The 17,073-nt window shown below is 40.2% G+C and overlaps 2 protein-coding genes across 4 annotated transcripts; both read left to right on the top strand.

Annotated features, from left to right (window-relative positions):
* The first annotated feature begins 257 nt into the window (after window positions 1-257).
* On the top strand, window positions 258-6,950 carry si:dkeyp-110g5.4 (uncharacterized protein LOC561637 homolog). The gene is made up of 4 exons (XM_046397999.1): window positions 258-400; window positions 3,148-3,723; window positions 4,277-4,399; window positions 4,926-6,950. The coding sequence occupies exons 2-4, from the start codon at window positions 3,163-3,165 to the stop codon at window positions 5,454-5,456; spliced, it is 1,215 nt and encodes a 404-aa protein (XP_046253955.1). The 5' UTR covers window positions 258-400; window positions 3,148-3,162; the 3' UTR covers window positions 5,457-6,950.
* A 550-nt stretch (window positions 6,951-7,500) lies between these two features.
* Window positions 7,501-15,630, top strand: igf3 (insulin-like growth factor 3). Of its 3 annotated transcripts, XM_046398086.1 has the most exons (5): window positions 7,876-7,910; window positions 8,052-9,279; window positions 9,563-9,701; window positions 12,272-12,459; window positions 13,603-15,630. In XM_046398086.1, the coding sequence occupies exons 2-5, from the start codon at window positions 9,271-9,273 to the stop codon at window positions 13,822-13,824; spliced, it is 558 nt and encodes a 185-aa protein (XP_046254042.1). In that variant the 5' UTR covers window positions 7,876-7,910; window positions 8,052-9,270; the 3' UTR covers window positions 13,825-15,630. The 3 variants fall into 3 exon arrangements, with proteins under 3 accessions (XP_046254041.1, XP_046254040.1, XP_046254042.1); XM_046398085.1 differs by having other exon boundaries at window positions 7,501-9,279; XM_046398084.1 differs by lacking the exon at window positions 8,052-9,279 and having other exon boundaries at window positions 7,502-7,910; window positions 13,603-15,629.
* The last annotated feature ends 1,443 nt before the right edge of the window (window positions 15,631-17,073 follow it).

Here is a 17,073-nt window from a genome sequence, read left to right as displayed (position 1 = left end):
AAACTGCATACCCTTAAATCCAGTCACTTTCCAGTCAATACTTACATAGTTTAAAGTACCATCTTCGTACTGTATCACGCTGAGTTTGAGATCCTGCAGACACTACAGATTATAACTGAAAGATAATATTTGGGAACACACAAGGAATTGTCAAATAGACGTGTGTCACTCGTGTACTACATCGGCAAATGACAGGATGAGAAAGACGTGCGTTTTTTGTTGTTGTTTTTTTTTTCTTTCAAATGCTACTAATTAAATGATTTTGTGTCCGGTGCGGGATAAGGGGTTCTTGCACCTTTATTCTGAAGAGTACGGGCCGGAAATCTCGTTGATTTCCGAGGAAATGAAAATGAATATTACAGCCGGTGTCTCTGAGACTTGACACGAATATTTCATCAAGGTATGAGCAACAATTTTGTCCTTTTAAATATAACTAAGGTTGGTAATGTTTTAAATACTTATTTGACGTTATTTAATTCAATATCGGCGATTGTACGTGTTATTATGGAAACCTTAATTCTCAGTTTCGTTGGTATTTTAAGTAGTTTCTAGTGACTGTCGAAAGTATTCCTGTAAACCCGGCGTTCACGACGACGATGGTGCGTGATGTTATTGTCAGCTGCCGAGACACCCCTGTAGCCCAAAGGCTTGCTGGAGATGTACTGAGCTTCCTTTGAAAGTAGACGAGATTAGTCGATTGCTGTCGGGAGGAATTTAAAGGCCTGAACAGCTCGGAGCTGGCTTGGCTTGACTTGCGATGGCGGTAGTAGCTCAGTGGTCCTCGTTGCTTCAGAGGAGGTTGGCTCAAATAAAAGTCCAGTCATTACTTTATGGAAATCATATTGAACACCGTCCATGGAAGTAACCCTGGCTGTTTCAGTATAAATGTGAAAAATAAGGGTTCTTCATTTATACTTCAGCTAAATTGTGCAGGAAACATCTGATACTATCTGACACTTGTTTTTTTTTCTTGCCATGAATCAAAGACTAATCTACTTACAGGCATACAATGCAGGATTACTCAGTTGCTGTTTGCATATTATTCAAATGTGCAGTGAGCGAGTCAGATGTTTCACTGTCATGACTCAACAGTCACCCAATCCAAAGTGTCAGTATGATCAGTTGTTCTCCAGGGTTGTTAATGTCCAGAAAAATTTAGAAAATACAGGCAATGTTCTCTGTAGAGACAGACACCTCCACATTCCAGTGGGTCTTAAGTGATGATTGAGAGGGATTGTTTTTCTCCTTCACTTTTTTTTTCAGAAAAATCCTGTGTACTATACCTTTTTAATTGTGAGTGGTAATGTAAAACTTTTGCAGAGCCATTTGGCGAGTTTCATCAATAGCATGAGTTAAGAAGTCCCATTGAGCGCTCTGCTTGATCTGTTGGCAAGTTGTTTGTTAGCATCTTTGTCCCACCATTTTCCATGTCTCAAGTGCCTGTAAAACAAGGCAGACAAAATCACACACCGTCATTCATGGAAATTAGCTGCTGTGTCGGGCTGCTCATGTTAAACAAGCCTGCTGTCTTGTTTGACTAAATGAATATACCATATATACAACATTGACAGAGTAAAGTCAAACTTCAATGTCTCATGTAGGACTCCTTCAAATATAAACTATGAAACTGAGCTGTTATGGTTTTAAGTTATTATTATTCTCGCAGATTGTTTCCACCTTCACTATACAGAAATTAATGTCACACACAATTACAGCTTACAAAAACTCACAAAATCCTCCAAATACCAAGCACGTCAGTGTCCAGTATGTAAGCTCATTTGCTAAGTCATTTTCCTGGTGTCACAATAAGGAGATAGCACAGGATAAGACCTGACAACAATACAACTGCTCTGCATTGTTGATTCATCTGTTTATTAAAGTTTGAAAGCCCAGAATAATTTCAGTTCATATTCTTCATTTTGTCTGAGAGTTATTCAGTAGGGTTGGCTAGGTTTCTGGCTTTGCTGGTCCACTCAAACCTTTTAAACTCATTGACCTGCAGAGTTCCTGTACATGGTGTAATGGTCAGCACTGTCACCTCACAGCAAGAGGATTCCAGGTTCAGGTCTGGGTTCTGGGTCCTTCTGTGCAGAGTTTGCATGTTCTCCCTGTGCATGCGTGGGTTTTCTGAAACTACTGCCATGTTTTCTCAAGCTGTACCAGGTTGAAGTCTTGATGTGAAGCATTAGAAGAACAGTTGAGTTGAATGGTTATCGTGACAAATAAAAACACAATGTTTTAGTTGTCCTGATGGTTTGCAGTGCTGTTACACTTTCATTTTATGGGGGCGCAATCAGAGCTGTTGCTGTGTCGAGTGTGACGTCTAGTATCAAAATTCAGTATACCAGTGCAGTGTTTGGCATAGGGCTCTATCTTCTACCCGGTGCAAGTGGCGCACACTGTCAGTTCCTGACCAGCACGGCTGTCATTTTCATGCAAAGCTCCCACTTTGAGTAAGTAGCAAATGCACTTGTGCCCATCTGTGTGCCCATGTGCATGTCACTGTTAAAGTGAGGTGTAGCTGCAGAGAGCGATTGCACCACTGACCATCAAAAAACTGGTCATGGCACAGTATTTTGCCTTCTGTTTAAAGGTCTCATTATTCACACAGTAAGATGTGCCTACAAAGGTGGCTTCACAAAGTGTGTGAACTCTGTTACACACTAGTGATGCTCTGATATCATCCAAAGCCGCATTGTATTTTGGACTGCGTGTGGCCTTTTGAATGTGTAGAAGAACACGGAACAACATTAGATCCTGACAGATTCTATCTGCATGTCAGCAGACTGCATATGGGCCTTGTGCACACTTTATTCGGGAGACTCACTTGATCCCAGTTTATGACTCAGCCCACCCAATCCACAAACTGCGGCAAAGCAGTCCTCTTCTTCCTCCTCAGTTAAATATCGGTGCTTTTGTGTTGCGGTCAGATGGAGCTGTTGATGAGACAGAGGACTAGGAAAAGGTTAACCAACAAGTGCTGTATGAAAGTATTAATTATTGATACACATCCACAAATTTCATTCCCGTTTCATAATTTTGAGCTGAAAGGCAATAATGGGAAATGGTCTATAAAAATCAGTGTGTTAAAACAGTGGCTGGTGTGGAGCCTGCAGCGTTACTGATAAGCTCTTCATGTGTTCACAGGGAAATACACAGAACATGGATCTTCTTGAAAGTCTTGAAATCTACATTCCAGTGGAGGCTGAAGTGAAAAACATTGATATAAGGAGTTTACCAAACTCAGTGGTCCGACGAATGGGCCTCTCCCTGGCTGACAGCGAGGGCCCCAGGAAGCTTGCGGAATCTCCAGAGGGCATATGGATTTGCCCAGCAGTCCTACGGAGGAAAGGCCAGAAAACATCCTCCACTGCAGAAAACAACTTGATGGAAAACATATCTTCGCTGATGGGCAAAGTGTTTCAGGCTACACCTGGTCCCTTCCGAATGTCTATTGTCTCGTCCAATCGTGCAGCTTTCAAGGTGCTGAAGGACACCACGCCTGGGAAAAAGATCCCAGAGGACATATCTCAGATATCCATGTTGCCTCCAACCTCTGCACTGCAGACCTACCGAGTTGCTGTCGTCATCTACCACGGACGCATTTATTTGTCCATCAGGAAGTCCAGTCGAAAAAAGAGTAAACAAGGGGTACATGAACCACAGCAAGCTTCGCACTCTGCCATTCCTTCAACATCAAACATGTCATCTCAAAGTCAGAAGGTAACATGACATTTCACTTGGCGACTAGATTGAAGTCACAACAGCAAACGGGTACAACAAGCTAAAACTGGGAAAACATGGCTTATCATTTTACAAGTTTAGTTTTGGTTCTGGAGGTGAAACAAGAATCTACAGCCATTGTAGTACCTTAGGCTGTATTTTAACACAATGGTGCATTGTCAGTATGCTAAGATTTCCAAAATGACAATGTTAACATGCAGATGAATAGCAGGTCATGTTTACAACATTCACAGTCTTGGATGAAAGCTGATGGAAATATCACAAGTTTTGCAGGTATTTGGTCATGATAGATGGTCGGATAGATATTGTGACACTAGATTCAACAATTTCCTGCGGGATCAATAAAGTTCTTATCTTATCTTATCTTAAAATCAGACCAATGTTGTAATAACTGCATGAATGTGTGAAAATTGCCAATACATAAAGCACATTTAGACAGTATCCGGTGTAAAGTAGATGTGTGACTGTACCTCTGTCAAAGAGATTTTGTGTGCAGTAACATTTTGTGTATAACTTGTTTACCCTTCCGCAGCGCCAGTCCCCCCAGGCTTCAGCTGAACCTGCAGACAGAGAAATACAGAAGAAGAGATTACGTATCATTTTGCCCCAAATTGCCACAAAACAGCCAAAGGATGTTCACACAAAGACAGATCAGGTGAGTATAATAAGAATGACTACTTTATTGGTGTAGCGCTTTTCTTACTGTAGTTACTACATGTGACACAGTGACTCTGGATCAATTGTGATCCAGAAATATATGTTTAAAAACATCATATGAGCTCACTTATTCAGAATAGCTTATTCCTTATGACTACTGCATAGTAGTTTATCCTCAGTTTGTACTTACTGTTGTCATGTTTTTATCTGTTGCTTTTCTTTTCCAATGTTTATTGACATTGTTAGTTATTATTGTTGTTTATTGTTTTTGATGTATGGCAACCTTGAGTGCTTTGATATATTTGATATATAAATAAAATGAATTATTATTACAAAATAACTTGTTTCTCAAAGTTAAAAGGTAGCTCATTCACAATAACCAATAAATACCAGACAGAAATAAAACTTTGTGTCCGCAGTACAGCAGCCTCTGCTGTGGACTTTTGGTTTATCATGTACCATTACTATGAATCCCAAAAAATGGACATAAGCCTTATGTGATTTTACTTTGTATGCCCCTTCAGAAGCTGCTAAATAACAACAGTTCCAAGAAGAAACTCAACTCATGTAAGGTAACACAGAGTGAAAACAGAAAGGGTGTTCTGCACAAAGGAAGGGATGTATCATCATGCAAGACTGCGCGTGCTGTTCCTCAGTCCACTGACAGTGTGCACAACGTACACAGCCATTGTAAGGATGCTAGAGGAAAGCAGGCTGCAGAGGAAGCAGCAGACTCCGAGCCAGCTTGGTTTCAGCCTCAGGGGGAGCAGGAGCAGGTTGCCATAAGTGACAGTGAGATACAGGACCTAGGATCTGAGAGCGCCAATCAGAACGACATGGGCAGAGGTAAATCTGACAACAGTGTTGGTATTGTGGAGCAAAGTAGCAACCAGAGTCGGACCAGGAGAGAGTCTGAGGGTGTAGCTCACGCTCCAGCATCGATACAGCAGGAGTGTGACTTCACGGAGCTGGAACAAGAGGAGATGATCGCTCAATTGAAGGCCAAACTCAGACAGGAAGAGGTTGCTCTCGGCATGCGTCATAATGACAGCTGAGTCACAGTGAGCAACAGTAAGGTTGATTTAGGTTTGTTAGAAAGCATTTAAAAATGGGTTAGCATCCTCAAACTGCTGAGTTAACCCAGTAGAGAAATCGCAATCAGGAACATTTTTAAGGGGGGGTTTGGTATGCTAAATGAAATGCTTTGACTTTTCACCCTGCATTTTAGCACAGCCTGAACGATGCGCTGTGTGAAGTGTATGATTTCAATCAGGCTGAACCCCTTTACAATCATGTAAGGAATGTGAATAGCTCATGTACTCATGACCCATGCCACAACCAGAATATGATCAAAACTTAAGGCTTAAAGTCCTAAAGCCAGACCATTGACATATATTAAGATTAATGGCATGTCTTTACTCAGAAATGAAGCTAAAACATACCAGATACGAGTGCTGCCATCTTACTCCTTTTGGAGCCTGCGAATGTGCAGTAGCCTGAGCCAAGCACGAGCTGCTCTGGGCTGTCAATCATCACATTTCATTTACTGTTTTTTTGGGGTTTTTTTTACAACTTATCAGAAAAACTTGAACACACATCAGTGTGATAAGAGTTATTTAAAATGACAGAAACCGTCTTTGTGAAAAATGTATTTGACGCGTTTGTTTTTAAATTGGCCCATGTTCCATCTGCTTTTGAGAGGGAGGTGTTTATGACCTAGACTGGTGCTTGATGGTTTCACTTTTGGGGAGCTCTTATGTTGTCCATCTTCAAATACAGTCAATGCTTCAGACAACGAGTGCACTTTTTTGTGACACCTGACTCTTCTCCCTGGGCTGCCAACAGACCAAAGTTTCCATGTGGCCTTGCAGTCTGATCCTGTTCAGACGTGGTTTTAACACGTGTCTTGAGTGATCCGATCTCAAGTGGAGAGCTGTGAATACTTGTGTGAATGTGTCCAAAATGCAGTCTTATTATTTTATAGATGAACATTTCCAGATTTTTAAATTTTTTTTCTTCCCATTTCAAATGTCATAATCTTCAGTTCAATGCTGATGAAAGGGACATTCTATTGAAGACATTTATCAGAATTCACACAGCGCCCTCGGGAGACACTGGAGTCTTTGAATGCTTTATTCTGGTGGTTTTGAAGCTGAAGAGAGCAAACCATTATGTTAGGATCATCACTATTATCTGACTTAGTAGAGAGATGGTTATGAAAGTAGGAACCTTATATGTACAATAGAGTAATGTGTGTGCTCTGCTCTGTTTTTTTTTGTTTGTTTTTGTTTTTTTAGGGTGGAGGGGGGGCTTTCTCAGTTCTCACTATTGTTTGACTGTTGTATTGGTGACTTTCACGTCCTGTGTTCTCACATTGTGTAAAAAGAATGGACTTGTGCCTCTGATCAATTGTAATCTTTCATGTTTAACATTCACTTTTTCAACTGAAATTTCATTTGATATGTTTCTGTTATTGCAAATATCCAAGAATTATAGAGGAGATGGTTTAAAAAGGAAAAATATGTATTAAATTTTATTATAACTCCGTTCATGTGCAGTGGGGTCTTTGCATCGATTTTATATGCAATCACACTAAAATCCAGTAGTCACCATATCAACACTAAAAAGCTAATAAGCTAGTAAGGAAGAATGACTATTGTTGTCGTACTACCACTTCATAAGACCCATATTGAGCAAAGAATAAGTTCCCAATTCGTGAACAACTTCTTACTGAGTATCAGCTTTTACAATGAATAATAAAGAGCTGATATGCTGCTAATGTGCACGCTAATAACCAACCAGGTCTTGGTTAAAAATCTATCCTACCAATTCTAATAAGACATCAGTCATTAAAATGAGAATTAAAATGTAGTGTTCCTACTGTACATTATTCACATACAGAATGAATAGCACCTACCTAAACATTAGAGGTGTTTCTGTTATTGTGTCCACCCCATTTCTGTAAATGTGGGCAGTGTAAATATTATATTATGATAATATATATATTATGAGAATTTTATTAATAATTGTAATTAATAAAGGCCTATCTTATCTTATAAGCGTCTCTCAGTATAACACATATCAATCATGCCACAAACTACATCCTCCAGCATGAGTTGAATCAGCATCTCTCCGAAACAGTTAAACACAACGTGAACATTATAACCTTCATGAAGGGAGGTTTTATTGTGGAACAGTTAACCTTAAGAACTGAGGTATGCACTCAAGTCGGCAAGCCATGCTAGCGACTATCATAAATATTCTGTTACAAACATGGTGGGAACGAAGCAGGACAAGTTCATCCCCAGTGATAGTGTGTTAAATCATCTGATATGAGTTCTGGATGAGATTTGACTGTGAAACAGTATGAGGAGTGGAGGGAGGAAACCTTGGTGCTGTGGTCCTCCCATCCTGCTCCTTACTATAAGACTGCAGGTCTCCCAAAGCCAGTCCACACAGACAGGATGCACTCCTCATGCCACCCTTTTGCCAGACCGCAAGCACTGAAGGTAAGACTTTGGTTTTGCCACGTTGATTTTCCTGAACTCACAAAAGTTGCTGTGTCTAGTTGAAATTATTTTTTGATAGTAACTGTTAGTGTCTGATAAAAATTTCTGTTCTTCTGTGTCCTCTTGTCTTTTATTTCATAGGTCCATTAGTTTCCTATAAATCCCTTGAATCCTAGAAAGGAACTCATTTGTTATTAAATTAATAGGAAGGTGCTTTGTTGCCATTTGGTTGGGATAACAGTCAATGCAGCACACAACGGGTCAGCTGAACATGCAAAAAATGGGGCGTTTGTTCACAGACTTCACTGAATTTAGATTGATTCTTTAAATGAAAGCTTGTTTCAACAAATGCTTAGAATTACCTGCCTTTGTTTTGCCTTAAGTCATGCCAAGTAATAGTTCTGTTCAGGAAACTGACTAGGAAATTATTAAGAAACCATGGAGCCGTAAAACAACTATTACCTAATCTCTTTGTAAACAGGGCAACTTGGATTTTGAACTGTTTTTCTAACAAAATAATCAGTTTAAGTACATGACTTTGGCTTTTGGAAACGCTGATGGATTCATAATCAAAATGACTCCAGCTGTCAACCAAGTTCAGATGCTGACAGTGGAGGTGGAGGTGTACAAGACTGATATATTGTAAATGTTGCAATAATAACTGATATCTATCTAATAGAAAAATATTAAGACAGTTTCAAGTTTCTGTACTGACCACATCAACAACATCTTCTTCTTAGTGGTTGGAGTCAATATGGTTTGCTCACTTGTTATATTTCACCACAACAAAAATGTCTCATTCAGTTGGCAGTGCGCTGCCTCCCTTTACTTAAAATATATTACAATCTGCAGTATAACTCATAATCTAATTTACAATTTAACAACAGTCTAATTGCTGGATTGGGTCATGCCCCAGAAACAAAAAACCTAAATTGGTTGCTAAAAAAGTTAGTTGCAGCACAATCTATCAAGTGGCCCTGCACATCAGCTGCACAGTATGGCCACTCTGACACAAGACCATTAAATATGAAAGCAGAGAGCACACAGTCATGGTGTAACCATTTCTCCAGCAGGAACAACATTACTTCATGTTCTGAAACTTAATCAAAATTAAAATAGTTACTAATGATCGTCAGTCCAATTAGGTTGTCTATAAACATATCCCCTTCCATGATTCTCTGAAGTTTGTTGAAAAGAAATGGAAAGAAATACTTCAAGCAGAAATCCTTCTTTATAATTTATGATTCTGGCCTGAAGCAGTCACATCTGAAACATCTGAGAATACAGTCCTGTGGTCTCAGCAGAAAGCCCCAAACATAACACGGTTAAATGGCAAGAAAAAGTGAACGAGGGGTTCATTATGGAAAAGGTAACTATTATGTTTGTGGTCACCACTCATAGTAACCATGTCAAAAGCAAAGAGCTTAAACAGAGATGTCTCATGTGTATTGTGTGTATTTGCTTAAACTGGGTTTGTTGTTGTTGTTGTCTCTTTGGTCTTTTGATTCTTTTTCATGTCTCTGTTCCATGAAATGAATATGAGAGCAATGCAGAGATATTTATTTACTATATGATGGCATGTCAACCTCTTTTGTACATTATTGGCTTTGTATTCTGTTCGTGTATTGACAGTCCCCCCCCCCCATCTTCAGGTGTTGTGCATTCGGGTGTGTGTGTTCTCCATGTGTCTGGCAGCCTGGCCGCTCCCCTCTGAGGCAGCCAGACTCCGCTGTGGGTCTGATCTCCTGAGTGACCTCATATTTGTGTGTGGGGATCGTGGAATCTATTTAGGTAAGTCTAACTACATTTTATTTCCCTCCCCCCACATTCTGATGTGTCATTCATTGGCAGTAATTCCAATTTTTTCTTCATATCTGTCTTATTTTCAACATGTCCTCACTGCCCAACCTGTCGAATACAGCAGCTGACCTAAGTTTCAAACTATGACGCTCTTCTTACCCCTCTTGCGTCACTTTTTCACACAAGTGGATTTCTCGGTACCATTTATTTACCGTCTAACAATAGCTGAGGTTCGCACTTGTTCCAGCAGACCTCCACCAAATCAGCATAAAATCAGTTAAAAGTTAACCTAAACTCAGCCGGGTTCCATGTGAAGAAACACCTGCAGAGAAAAACACACTTGTGGAACCCGTAGCTGTTTGCTAAGTGTGTGTCAGAGGCTCCATCCGGAAGAGTGACACTGTCTCCTTACTATGCAGAACATGTGGAAATCATGCTCTCTTTGATCCTTCCCCTCAAACCTTTCCCCTCCGGAGGGGCGGCAGAGGCTCAATCCATGGTGACTGGGCTTGGACAGTGGAGTGTGACTGATAGCTGGAGAGGTGCCAGTTCACCTCCTGGGCACTTGCCTTTGAGAAGGATACTGAAGCCCTAACTGATAGCAGCACCTGACTACCTGGCAGCTCCCTCACTCTAACATCTCTCCCCAGCAACTACATGGCTATGGATTCTGTGTATATTTCAGGCTTGTGTGTGTGTGTGTGTGTGTGTGTGTGTGTGTGAGAGAGAGAGAGAGAGAGAGAGTGCTTTAATATTATCATTTCATCATTTGTCAGTTCAGGTTTTTTCTGAACATTATGAACGCTTTTGGACACAATCCATTTTTTTGCCACACCGTGATCAAACTAATATAATTTTATCTGGACTGCATGTGTAACCTTGTTTTTTAAAGTTTTGAGCAATATAATTCAGTATGTTGCATCACTACTATGCTCTGTTAGCAGTGTAAGGGAGAACTGATTCAAAACAGCCTAGGTTGTCTGTCCTTTCTGTGTGAAGTTCACATGTTCTTCCTGTGTCTGCACAGATTTCTCAAGTCTCTTCTGTAAGTTAGATTAACTGGCAACTTTAAATTGCCTGTAGGTGTGAAAGTGAGCTTCTTCGTGTCTGTGTGTCAACCTAGTGTCAGCTGGGATCGTCTCCAGCCTCCCACGACCCTCTACAGTAATAAGCGGCTATCGCTAATGAATGGAATGGATGAGAAAAAGCAGATTGATTTTATTTTTTTCTGATGTATTTTATTACATCAAATAAAGCTGACAGGACCAAATGCCATCAAGGTCACTTTACCCCGTGTGCTAACCACTAGCAGAAGTGCATAACACAGATATGATCATGGTCATCATGTACATGAATACACTGCAGTGACTCTGAGCAAGTTATCAGCTCCACAACAACAAAACACAACCTCTTCTTTTGTTTACATGAAGACTAGCCACAACATTATTCTTCTGTACTGCAAATGAAACAAACTCAACTTTTAAGGCAGTATGACACTGAAATCAGGCAAAATACATTTTAATAGAACAATGATTCATCATAACATATAAAGCTAATTGGTGGAGCATGTGGTGCATTGAAAATAACCCAGACATTGCACCTGATACTGTAAGGTACATAGCTGCATTTAATTTCAAAAGTTTATTACCATAAGAACAAAACTCTGTCACACTGCACACAGAGAATTACCCACAGGCCTTTTTACTTGATTACCTTTCCCCTGCTTTGACCAAGGACACCTTCTCCATCTGCTATCAGAGTGGTGGAAATCCACCATAATGGCAACACACTCACCAGGACACTGTGCCTCAGTGTGTGATAGCTTTATTGTTAAAATACGTGTTATCTAAGACCAGCACAGCTTTCACACTAAAAACAAAGAGAGGGACAGCGAATTTGCAGAGACAGAAGGCACGGTGAGTTTAAGACAGATGAGCCAAAAAGACAATTCAAAGTATACACTTCGCCTATGACATCTTCTGCTTGATTATGGCCTCTTTCAAGGAAAAATCAGGGGCATCATGAAATATTTAGGGTCTTCAGATCTGTTAAAATCTTCAGATTCCCTCAGTATTTGATGATCAACATTGCAATCCATGGAGCTCCCTGCTAGCATGACTAAAAATACAAGCAGTACTAACCTACAGTACAGGAATAGGTCAATCTTGTATCATCTTGTAACATCTTCTAACACAACATCAACAGGTTTTCATGTGTGGCAACTAACAAAAGCAGTGTTTATCTGCCCGACATGTTTGTTCAGAGGATTGAAGATTGTCAGACTGACATGAAATAGCATATCAAAAGAGCCTTTGGATTTTAATGCCCCAAATGTCTCTTGTCTACACCACCTTCACGGAAATCTTTGCACTTGCACTGTATACTGTATAATGACTATTACAATAGGTAGGGGCAGACTTTGTCAGGTATCTGTTGCTACTATGCATGCAAGAGACTTTCTGAGGACATTCAAGCTTGATCGTTTTTCTTTTTTAATGTAAGGAACATACTGAGGCCCAAAAGAGGGAAAAGAATCTCATGTTTGACATGACTCTCTGCAGGTAAAGGTACATGGTCTGGTTATGGAGCTCGGCCCAGAGGGAAGGGGATAGTGGACCAGTGCTGTCGGCCAGCCGGCTGTGAACTTCAACATTTAGAGATGTACTGTGCTAAACCAAAGAACCAGCAGGACACCACGACTTCCCCAGCCACAACCACAGCATCTCACACTACGGCGCAGCTGGTCATGGTATGACCTCTACTACTTGAACATGAAAGTTTATTCTCTGCCTGTTCAATAGCTGTACAATACAGCCATAACTCAAGGTTCACATAGCTTTTCTTTTAAGACTGTCAAATGCATCTCGTGGTCCTTGAGGCCTGAGCCCTGTCTGGACTTGGCTCACTTATCATCATGTGACCAATCTGAAACAGACCCATGTAGACCCATGGAAATCCTAACCAAACCTGACATGCATTGAATACATTTTCAAATCTCAAAGGGTCCTGAGGACAGTCAGTACTGGACCCAACCCAACCTGACTCAGCATAAGTTTGGTCCAGCCCAAACCGGGTCTCAGAGTTGAGTTTCAGTTTCTAGGAAACATGCAGCCTCTACACAGAGGCAGTCCTTGACCCATGGCCAGGGTTACAATCTTTGTTAAATTACAACCACCTGTTATCACGTGACAGGAGCTTGATGTAATGACATCTAAAGCAAACTCAACGACCACAAGAAACCAAAAACTGTAGTGAATTTACCATTATTGATTCAATACTTGCCAGTAAATATCCAATACCAGTGTATTATTAACAGCTTTATACTCCCAACCCTGTATGGATGAGATAAGGTTGCTATCATTGTTGTATATCCTGGCTCGGGTAAAACCCTCATGTAAAACATAAATACATTACAGAGAATGAGTGCTATAGTCTAGTGTAACAATCTGAAAAAGAACATAAATATTAACAAATGTAAGTTTGCTAACATGTCCTTAAAGATACAAGCCACTTGCCATTTATGGATACTGGCTAGTTGTAAAGAATCTGTTCACTTGCATACAGGTGTACAGGACACTACCAGCAGCAGCTTTTGTTCGAGTGCTGAATGAACACCTAAATGTCATCCTTTTTAAATATGCACATTATGGTACTAACATAGTGCAGATATGAGAACTAGGCCCGCACACAATACACATAAACTGGAAATAAAAATGTAAGAATAGTGCCTTCAGTACCTGATTTAAAACCAAAAGTACACCATAATAAAGTTTATATCCAAGATAAATCCTAGCTGATCAGTGCCAGTCCCACTCAGGGCCAAGGTTACCTGCCGCTTCAGCCAGGCTGCATGTCCTCAAATGAACTTCGTATTCTTATCTTTGTCTTGCAGGCACAGCAGTTTCAAGCAGTATTTCAGAAAAGACTTTTAGAGCAACTGGGGGCTCCCAACAGTCTGAAGAGGGAAGCTTATAGGAAGAAATCACAGCCTTCACCACGACAAAAAAGCAAAATTTCATCATCACGCAAGAAGATTAATGTACAGAATACAACTACCAGGTCACCTTCAGCCTCAAAAAGTCCCCTTCAAAGAATGATGGGATTTGAATCATGACATTTGACCTTGTGAATAGCTGAATATTTATAGTGTCTGGACTGGACATAGCAAGTTTGAAAGACTGATGTCTGTACTATGAACTTAACAAAATTTTCTGTGAAGGATCACTAAAGAGGTCCAAAATCACAAACAGAACTGGAGGGAAACCGAGTTGCCAGGTGACATATCACACCCACTGGCAGCATATTGTAGGTGCTCGGCTCCAAGTGTAAACAGACATCTGACATGGGACGAGTGTTTAGTGTTTCTAATTACCTATTTTCACAGTCTTGGAAACTGACAAACATCATATATCCAATTCGTGGAACATTTCGAACGGGGTCAAAAAGTTATTTGTCTCACCATTAACTAACCATACAGACATTTTCTGAAATGAGGTCCTCTGGTGGTCCACTGGAAAGGGAGGAACTTCACCTCAGCAAAGATCAACATAGGCTTGTTTGGAAATGGCTTTTGTTAAAGGCTGCAAAATGTTAAACTTACAACAATATTGTATGGTTTACTATCAGCATCTGGAACAAATTGAGTGCACCACATGACATATGATTTTTAGTAATATGCTTTATGACAAATGCCAGCGAGACTGCATATGAGGTTTTCTTACTTCTGGAACAGGTAGAGCAAGTTTCACTCCAACTGTTTATTAGGCCTGTTCCACTGCCGCAAATTATCAAACCCAAGCTTCCAACAGTCTGAATTCCCAAGACCCTAGTGAGATTTTGGTTCCTCCTTGTGTTTCTTTTGTATTCAAAGTGATAATGATAATTTATTCTTTTTTTTTTTTTTTAACGTATTGGTCACCTTATAACTAAAGTTGTTTTAATGAATGTGTTAACAACTAGTGACCAGTTGATGAATGTAGCTCCAATATTCACTCTCTTCTATGGTAGCCCTTTTTGGCCATTTTCTGAGAAAAATAACTTTCTCTTCAGTTACCAAATGTGTTCACATTTTAGTCACTAACATAGCCTGTCTGTTGTTTGCTGGGCAGGTACAGTCAGTTTTTTATATTCCTAAAGAGGGAAAGAGCTGTATAGGTCAGATTAGTTGATAATATGTCTACTTACACATGCTTATTTGTTTGCTAATTTTGACAGAGAGCTAATCAAGGCATCACTGAGATATTAGCTTACTTTTTACATTTTATGTTTTACTTGTATTTGACACACCTGTCAAGCCTATGTAGTGTGGAATACAATATATTTCATCTCTTAATGCATTTTTGATACACTTTTGAATTAATTACTTTATGCAGTGTGAAATTTTGCATACAAATTATATCTACGTCATTTGTACTGATTTTTATCTTAGATTATCAGTGTTGGTGTTTATTTCTGCAAATCTTGTATGTGACGTGTTTTATGTAAACATTAGCTGGGATTGGCTCCAGCCCCCCACCCCCCATGCAACCCTGATGGATAAGCACAACAGAAAATGAATGGATGGATGTTATTTATTTCACTATGACAACATTATACTATAATAAATATTAAAACATTATAGTTTTTTGTAATGTTCTTGTTGTTAAGACTTGATTTGCAGGAGAAAGGAAAAAAAAAGAAAAGAAAAAAGAAAAATGTGAGGTTAAACCATCATTCTCCCTCTGGTAATTTTCACTCACCATGTTGCTGAGTTGTTATGAAGTAGATTTTATAACAATACACTATTTCACAAGAACTGACCTTTATTTTGACATGTAGCTTCATTTCATGGAGTGACTCATTTTACTTGGACATGACTGAAATTCTTATCTCTATCCAAGACCTTCCAAGAGTTCTGAAGGCCATCTCAGCCCTCTGTGGGGAGCAGCCCGATAAAACAAATGGCTCTTCTGTGTTTAATAAGCATTATACTGTGATCAGAAGAAAAGTCCTGGTTTTCATTTTGTGGAACTCAATCCCAGATTGAAAGTTCACTGGTTTAGAGGAGAGATGCTGTATCAGTACTAATGTTGCACCTCATTCTGGGCAGAAAGATTTCTTGATCTTTTTTCAGAGGGTACCTGAGTTCAGAGGTACTTGTCTGATGTGAGTAGTTAACTCATACTTCCAGCTGGAATGTAACAACATTGCCAACCAGATGGCTAAGGCCTGCACAGAGCTGTGTTGATACAGAGCAGATTTAGGACAGGATATTGATCAAATTTTAGGAAACACAACTCGGACTGCAGGGCATGGTGGCACAGCTGATTCTTCAGACTGCTCCACAGACAGCTTGTGAGGCTACCATAACCCCCTCAGCTGGGGATCTGATATAAGATGAGATGTCACATGTCACAACTATCCGTCAACAGCAAAACATTTTGGTGCAAACAGTGCATGCAACCATGTTGTAATGACCAACAGCAAGTGACTGAGAGTGGGAGAGGGAGAGTGCACAATCATTTCTGCACAATCGAATACAAAGTGCACCAAACTGCGATAATGTTTATCTGATTTCTGATCAGTTCAACGACTGAATAACCTGAGCACTTATATGTACAGTTGAGGGTGTGGCATGAGTGAGAGCAGTGAAGATGATTCACACATTTCACACATCACAATTCATAAATACATTTTTTTATGTGTTTGATGAGTTATTTGTTAGCCCTAGCCGAAGTCTTGCAACCCAAGTTGTTCTTCTTATTCTTCTAAGTTATCCTTCTTCTTCTGGTATTTTTGTCAGAGATCAAACACGTTCAGGTGGTTTACCAACTCCTTCTGGACCGGAGGGGGGACAGTGCTGCATATGTAAAGATTAAAAAAAGTGACATATTTTGTCATTGGAGGGAACTCACTCCAACGAAATTTGTTCTCTGCATTTAACCCACCCAAGTGACGTGCACACACACACAGCAAACCCGGGGCAGTGGGCGACCGCGTGCAGCGCCCGGGGAGCAGTGGGGGTTAGGTACCTTGCTCAAGGGTACCTCAGCCATGGACACTGGGACGGGGAATCGAACCAGTGATCCACCAGTTACGGGTCCAACACCCTAACCGCTGATCCACGACTGCATGTAGCTGAGAAGACAAAGACAAGATGTGACTAGATTTTTGATCAGACTGAAAGAGACACATATAGAAAAAAGTAACAAAGTATGTCATATTTTGCAATGCTCATATGCAGCATGTGACCGAGCCTTACCTTGCAATCACAGGAAAAAGCTTCGGGAATAGGTGAAACAGAAGGTTCTTTCAAGCCTTTTTTGCAATCAGTGTTAATTCCAAGGTTACATCTCACGGTCCTAACAGAGATTGTTGGACAGGA

This window comes from Scatophagus argus, chromosome 8, assembly GCF_020382885.2.
Source record: "Scatophagus argus isolate fScaArg1 chromosome 8, fScaArg1.pri, whole genome shotgun sequence".
Classification (NCBI taxonomy): domain Eukaryota; kingdom Metazoa; phylum Chordata; class Actinopteri; family Scatophagidae; genus Scatophagus; species Scatophagus argus.
Note: the sequence above shows the minus strand (reverse complement) of the source record. Positions and strands in the feature narration are given on the sequence as shown.

What these genes read in the sequence shown, in the direction of transcription:
- si:dkeyp-110g5.4 (XM_046397999.1), top strand. Translation starts at nt 3,163, where the DNA reads ATGGATCTTCTTGAAAGTCTTGAAATCTACATTCCAGTGGAGGCTGAA. An exon ending in TGTCATCTCAAAGTCAGAAG is followed by an intron (nt 3,724 to 4,276) that starts GTAACATGACAT and finishes ACCCTTCCGCAG; the next exon opens with CGCCAGTCCCCCCAGGCTTC. An exon ending in TTCACACAAAGACAGATCAG is followed by an intron (nt 4,400 to 4,925) that starts GTGAGTATAATA and finishes ATGCCCCTTCAG; the next exon opens with AAGCTGCTAAATAACAACAG.
- igf3 (XM_046398084.1), top strand. Translation starts at nt 7,866, where the DNA reads ATGCACTCCTCATGCCACCCTTTTGCCAGACCGCAAGCACTGAAG. An exon ending in CCAGACCGCAAGCACTGAAG is followed by an intron (nt 7,911 to 9,562) that starts GTAAGACTTTGG and finishes CCCCATCTTCAG; the next exon opens with GTGTTGTGCATTCGGGTGTG. An exon ending in GGATCGTGGAATCTATTTAG is followed by an intron (nt 9,702 to 12,271) that starts GTAAGTCTAACT and finishes GACTCTCTGCAG; the next exon opens with GTAAAGGTACATGGTCTGGT.